Source organism: Propithecus coquereli, unplaced genomic scaffold (assembly GCF_000956105.1).
Source record: "Propithecus coquereli isolate 6110/MARCELLA unplaced genomic scaffold, Pcoq_1.0 Scaffold301, whole genome shotgun sequence".
Taxonomy (NCBI): Eukaryota; Metazoa; Chordata; class Mammalia; order Primates; family Indriidae; genus Propithecus; species Propithecus coquereli.
The window spans coordinates 1,234,980-1,242,140 of NW_012148631.1; the positions used below are offsets into that span (position 1 = coordinate 1,234,980).

The following is a 7,161-nucleotide window of genomic DNA, read 5'->3' on the forward strand; positions in this document are numbered from 1 at the left end:
AAAAAAAAAAAAAAAAAAAGAGACCTAAGGAGCAACTCTTAAGACAGAAGAGAGAGTGCAAAACAAACCAACAGAAGGAAAGCAACTTGGAGGAAACAGGGCTTTGCAAAGCAAAGCAAAGCAAACTTTAAGAAACAGGCAGAGAGAACTTCAAAAAGAAGAGGCAACTGTAAATCAGGAGAAAGATAGTGTTAAAAAAACCCTAAACATTCAGAGTAATAAAAGGAATCTTGGATTTTTCCAAGTCACTTTTTTTTTTCCTTTTGGGAAGTGGAAAGTTGTGTAAGAAATGGGAATTCATCATAGGTTGCAACATGGGTAAGGATGGTATTTACGTGATCAAAGTATTTTAAATACTAAATGTAGATCAAAGCAAAATTATGCTGTAACCGTATGGGAGGAAGGAGAAACGGGAGGGACACGTGGCCTGACGGAGACAGGGGAAGGTAAGCATGAGATCCTTGTCGTTTATGGTGGACGGTCAACAGATGATGCCAAAAAGTGGGGCAAGAAGTTTAAAAAAGGAGTTACGCAAGTATGTTATTGGCGATGTGGTCCTAAATACCAAAATAGCAACTACAACAGCTAAAAGAAGTAAAGAATTTCCTCTGGCAAAGGGTACATGAGAGACTGCTACTTTTTTATTTTTTTTTTGTTGTTTCTTCATAAAGCTTGAGGATTTTTAAAAAATTATATACATTTATAACTTTGATAAAAATAAAATTTCATATCACTACTGGAAGCAGTCAGCATCACTGGTGTAAAAGTAGAATTGTCAAATTGTTAAAAATAGCATCTTATGCAATTAGATCCTGAGCATGTATCAAAGTTTATATAAGCGATAGACCAGGGAACAAGCTGAACAACTGAAGAGCCGGTTAGAAGTATTTAGGATTCTTGATTTTTTTGTGAAAGAAGAGATGCTTGTGTAAAATGATCATTAGGTATAAGACAGTTAAACTTTCTACAGAGCAATAAAACTGCAAGTTTTGACAAAACAGCAGACATCACATTTGCTCATTTTTCTGCAAGTTACTCACTAACTCTACAAGGTTATAAAGTTTCCGGTTTCTGATCAGTTGTGGGTGGTTAATCAAAGTTACGTTTCCTGAGAGAGTAAAAGGACCCTTGGCTGGTATCAGAAACGTTCTACTAAAAAGTCATGCAATCCTCATTTTGCTTTGTTTCCAAGTTTTGAATCTTTTTCCTGCGCACGTGCCATAAATATAACTAACTTTAAAAAATAATAAAAACAAAACAATGTTATTAAGTTCTAACTAGATTCTGTTTGCTGCCTTCTCTGACCCGAGGACTGCCCTCTTTGTTAGGAAAGGGGTTTTGCAAGAACTAGGGAGGTGTTAAAGAAATGTTAACACCAAAGGGGGATTTTTCTACTTGGTATCATTAGAAAGGTTGAAAGAAAAATGAAAAGGCGTTTCTTTCACATAATTCGATTTAGTGTTATACAATGCTGTGTCTGTGTGTTATGACTTAAAATATTCTCATGTTTGGTATGCTCTATTATTGTTCTGGAAATACTGCAGGAGACTAGTAATTTTACATTACATTCTGCAAAGTCCTAGGGCTGGCACAGGGCCCAGGGTGATCCTAGAGGATAGGGTTTGGCCCCCCCGTGCCCCACCCTGCCCTGCCCCATCCACTCCCCGCTCTCCTCCTCCTGGGTTATATAGTGGGCTTCTGCATCAGACTTCATTTCAAGTCCCTTCCAGACACCAGAGCCTATAATTATTAAAAGAAAAAAAATCACTACAATTTGCAGTGTGTTTAGGTTGCATGGATTAATTTCTTTACCAGGGCCATAATGGGAAGACTGATTTTGTCATTTCAATTACAAGGCACCGTTTAGTTCGAGCCCGGAAGACACTTTCCCAGAGTTTCCCTCCACTTGCCTGGCACTGGAGCAATTAACAGTGGGTGATTTGTGGCTGCACTTTTACTGCTCCGCACAGGTTTATCATCTTGAAAGTTTTCCATTTGCATATACACTATACATTCTTGGGGTGACATTTCGATATTGCCCAGAGTTTAGATTATGCATTGCCTTGTACTGCACTTCCTGCTACGTGCTGGGAATCTGCAAGCTCAGCCAGAGTGCCGGTGCAGACCAAGGGGAATGTGAGTTGCAGCCACTGCTGACTGAGGGCTTATCATGTGCCAACCCTTAGTATCAAGGGCTTTACCTGCATTACCTGATTTATTCCTCAAATCGATAGCCTCGAAGTTTCTATTGTTTGCCACATTTTATAAATAAACTGAAATTTAGAGAGGAAAAGCAATTTGCCCAAGGTCACCCAGCTCAAATTAGCAAAGCTGGGATTCAAACTCAAATCTATCTTATCTCAAAACACGCTACTTCCCAATCTACCATATTGGGAGCTTTCAGAGTGAAATGAATTGAATTTGACAGTTTTCCCCCTTTAAATACCAAACTTCCTGAGCAGTCCAATTGCTGCTCTTTAGACTAAGAAGAAATGGTTGTTTAAAAGAAGCAAGGGGGAGGAGGTCAAGCAAGGGGGTTTTAATATTTCTATTGGTAAGGGAAGAGATGTAATCCTGGAAAAAAAAGTAGCATCAAAATGGAAACGATTATATAAATTTGATGAAACTGCAAAGGAATGTAGAGAAGATAAGGGAGTAATGAATATATAATGGCACTGAAGATTTTCAGGAAGGGAAAGCAAAGATCAGAAGTCACTGAAGGAGTTAGAAGTTGGCCCAATTGAAGGCCAAGTCTGTCCATCTTGGCAGATGGAAGGAAGCTGATGACCCCAGGGTACCAACCAGAGACTTGCGATCATGTTCCAGTTTGCCTAGATGAGTTTAGAGGATACTCTGGAACAAGACTGTTGAGTTTGAATCTTTTTTCCCATGACTTGCTAGCTGGGCAACCCTGGACAAGTTACTTAACCTTTCTGGGCTTCAGTTTCTTTATCTGAACAATGGAGATCATAACGTTGCTCATCTTGGTGTGAGATGAGGTAAAGTGCCTAGCAGAGTGCCAGGCAGAGTAAGCTCTCAAAAAGGTCAGCTATGGCTGTTGCTATAACCATGAACGTCATCTTCACATAATGAAAGAAGTAGGAGGTTATCACTCAGCAAAAAGGCTTGAAGAAATAAAGGAGAAGGAAGTCAGGAGGGAGGTTCACCTTCAGCCAGGAAGAATGAGGAGACGCTGTCTTCCCTGCCCCGAGGCTCAGGAGGGGAGAGGGCTGGGTGGTGGGGAGCCCGTGTCTGGTGAAGAGACTGAGGTCTGGCTGCACAGGATGAAACACAGGAACTTGCTCCATTGCAGAGGTTCTGCTGGTGGCTCCACCAAGCTGGAGAATCTGGGACTAGCCAGAATACTGAAGAAGTGAGTCTGAGGTGGAAAGAGAAAGCAAGCTCTGGGTTATTCATTTTGGATGCTGAAAGTCATCGAAAGCGTGTTGGGAGGGGAGGACATTTTTTAATAAGCACATCTTCTTTCTTTTTCTGGCCCTCCCCGCCCCCCAGCTGCAAATCTATTTCCCTTTCATTGGTTCCTTTAAGAGACAAAACCACAGTTAAGTTGAATATAACAAAGCTTCATAATGCGCTTACAGATGAGTGTGAGTGGTCACCCACTCTGTCTGTCTCCATTTATTTATTTAGCAAGTGCTTGATGTCAGGCTTGGCTAGGTCCTGGGGACACAAGGCTGTTCCCCAACCCAAGCCTCCATCTCCAGGGCTAAACAGTGTGCTGTGTCATGGTTCTCAGCCATCAGAGTAACACATGTAAAGTTCAGAAACTGCTGATGCCTAGGCTCTATCTCAGACCTACAGAACCTCCTGCAGTGGAACCAGGCATGTGTATTTTTCCAGAACTGCATGCGTCACTTTTATGTTCACATCAACCTTGGGAGAACCTTCTACATTTTGTAGATAAGAGAGTCGAGGCTCAGAGAAGTTAAGTGATAAGTGAGATCACACAGCTGGCAAGTACAGCCTTGAACTTCAGACCCAGAACTTCTGAACCTAAACTGCCAAGGCCTTGCTACCTGGCCATGACCACCCTCACAAGCACACATGGATGAAACTCTGTGCCTAAAGACTATGCTGGCAAAATGATCTGAGGATGTAGGTAGATATGCATAAAACCTTTGCTGACTACAGCAAAAGTTCAAAGAGGATTAGCAAGTCTTAGAGAAAGTTCAGGGACCTACCTGTATTTAAAGCGAGCAGAATCCTACAAATGTTGCAGTCTGACTCACCATGAATGCTACCCAAGGTGGATAATGCAGCTTCTGCTGCATAAGCACCCATGGTTACAGTTTCCATTGCATAGCCCTGGTCCCTGGGCTCCAGAAACACTGCCTCCTCTCTCTCTCTCCAGCCGAGGGCTGATTGAGGCTCCCTGCTGTTGCTGGCCATAGGTTTCCTTGTTTGCTGCCTCCACTTCTCCATCATCTGTGTAACCAACCCCCACATTAAATTCCCTTCTATTCCAGCTTAGATCCTGACTGTTAGATGAAAAACCAGGACTTAGAGAATTATGTAACTTAACCAATGTAGTAATAATTCTCGTCAGAGCTAATATTCTAAACCCTAAGTTCCTGATTTTGAAATTTAAGTGAGCTCACTAACTTACATTTAAGGTGACTAGTGGAATTCCTGGTGCCCAGTGCCAGGTGGTGATGGAGCTCCGACAATGATGATGAAGATGATGATGATGGCACTGACATTGTTGGTGATGGTGGTGATGGTGTTGGAGATCATCATGTCTGACCACTATCGTCTGTGCTCTTTGCTGGTACGACATCCTGGTTGTCACTCAGACGTGTCTGACTGTGTTGCAGGCCTTCACCTACCACCACATCCAAGAAATCATGGTCCAGCTGCTTCGCACGGTGAATCGGACAGTCATCACGATGGGCCGGGATCACGCTCTGATTGTGAGTAGACCCTTTCCTCTTGTCAAACGTTTCAAACTCTTCAGGTCTAGATATGGAGTTTCTGGAAGATCAGATCACATGGAATACCCAGCACTGATTGTCACTTTGTTTCAGGGTACAAGGGCCACATTTTTCCTGAGTTGGGAGGATGCAAAATTTAACTAAAGTTGTTGATATAAACAAGGATTAGGACTTGTTTACTAAGCCAGGTGTGCCAGTGAGGGTTGAATGTCACTGGTAAAGAGAGAAGTAAGAGAAGCTTTCCTCAAGTGGACAAGATAGAATGTTCCAGATGTCCACTGGAAACCTTTTCTTCTGGCCTAGAGTCACGCAGTGACCAGTCTCAGGGTCCTGCGAGCTTGGTTTTCTTAGTGGCTTCACTGTGTGTTAACTCTGCCCACGGATACCAGGTAATTCAAGGTCACTGCTGTGTGTGGGGTTATTCTTCCACACAGACACTGTATTCTGAAGATCAGGAGACTTCTGCCACACAATCTGATTATTTTCCTCTCCAGACGCAGAACTCATTTCTAACCCTTTAACCTCTGACCGTCTTGCTTTAAACCAAGGATCAAAAGTTTAAATGCTTACAGGGGCCAGTCACTAACATAAGTGAGTATGTCCAACCATGTCACTCCTCTGCTCAAACCTGCCAGGGGTTTCCCGTCTCACTCAGCATAAAATCCAAATCATTGCCAGGCCCGAGATACCGTCTGCTCCTTGCTCCTTCCTTTATGTGTTCCTCCCACATATGAGATGTGATTACAATTGCTGTTTCCTTGGTATCTGAAGACTTGTTCTCTCGTTTTAATCAGATCTTGGCTCAGGTATCACCTAATCAGAGAGGCTTCCCTGCCTTGACCACCCTGTCTGATACCTCCCCATCCTCTTTCAATCTCTGTACCTTACTTCTTTATTTTTCTTATTACTTAGAACCCGAAATATCCATCACTTTGTTTGTTGTCTAGCTCACCTTGCAAGAATATCAGCTCCAGGAAAGTAAGCATGTTGGTATATTTTTTTCATTGCTGTGTCTCCATGTCCTACAACAGCACTTGGCATATAGTAGGTGCTTGATGAATACTTGTTGAATGAATAAGCGAAGGAATGATGAATGAATAAATGACTTGTGCTCGGCAGAAATTCTAATGTTTAAAGAAGGATAAATGCTGCTCAGCTCTGGTCGATACCATGCAGGATTGGGCCATATAGTTGCTAGAATTCCCAGTTTGTTAAGAGAAGCCACAAACCTCCATGCTTTATGTGAAATTTTCTGATATTTAAGTGTTGGTAGTTAATTTTTTAAAATAATGTTAGGGAACATGACATGGCCCCAAAACAGCTGTATTCACTTTTCAGAAGGCCAGTCTGAGATCTCTGCTTTAAACCAGTACAGCGTGAGCCAGGTGTGGGGGTGCTGAATGACAATGTACTGTGATCCTGCTTGGTGCATGCAGAACATACATGCTGAGTGCTATTCTAACTGGAGCCAGGAAGGATTTGACTCCTAGAAGCAGCCAGTGTAGCGTCTCCTTTTTATCCATTTGCTTCTGCCGCTCATGTCTACACATTTTCACTTAATGTGTGTTATGTGCGTTAAAGAAGAGGTGACATTCAGGGAGAGCAGCAGCAGTGCCAGGTACTCGGGCTTTCCTGGGCCAGAGAGCTGGGTGAACTGTTTTTTTTTTTGTCATTTGTCTCACTTACCAACATAGAAGTATCACCATTTCTTATTCAGTGACGAGCTCCCATATCCGTGGTTTCGGTACGCACCTTGGGTAAGCATTTTATAACCTTCCTAATCTTCATTCCTTCTCTTTGACACAAACCTAAAGATGATCATCAATCCATCTGCTCATTCTGTACATAGCAGGCTCTTAACTCTCTTTCCTTTAGAGCAGTGATCCTTTAAAATGGGGCCTAATCCTAGACAGCATCAAGTAAGTGGTGTCTATTACTATTTTCCTTCCTGTCTGGTACAACAAGGCTCTCTGTCCCTCTGCGTTATCGAAGCAGGCAGGTGATCACAGCCTGGTTCTCATTCCCTCCCACTGCCCTGTGAGCCTTTAGTCTGATGCTCCACCCTAGTGGCTTGCTCTTTCAACACATACCCTCACTGCTGCCCCCTCCCTCTTTGCCAGGACACTCCCCTACTCTGGAATGTTCTGTGGCTCCCCACTGCCTACCAAATTAAGTCATAAATGCATTAGCCTGACTATTTCTAACTCCC

The 7,161-nt window shown here is 42.8% G+C and overlaps 1 protein-coding gene across 1 annotated transcript in view; it reads left to right on the forward strand.

Moving 5' to 3' along the window:
- Positions 1–7,161, forward strand: part of DOCK2 (dedicator of cytokinesis 2) — a 397,813-nt gene that overhangs the window by 166,632 nt on the left and 224,020 nt on the right. Inside the window, exon 27 of the mRNA XM_012649685.1 lies at positions 4,836–4,931. Coding sequence (XP_012505139.1) covers positions 4,836–4,931 — 96 coding nt within the window. The remainder of the gene's footprint in view (positions 1–4,835; positions 4,932–7,161) is intronic.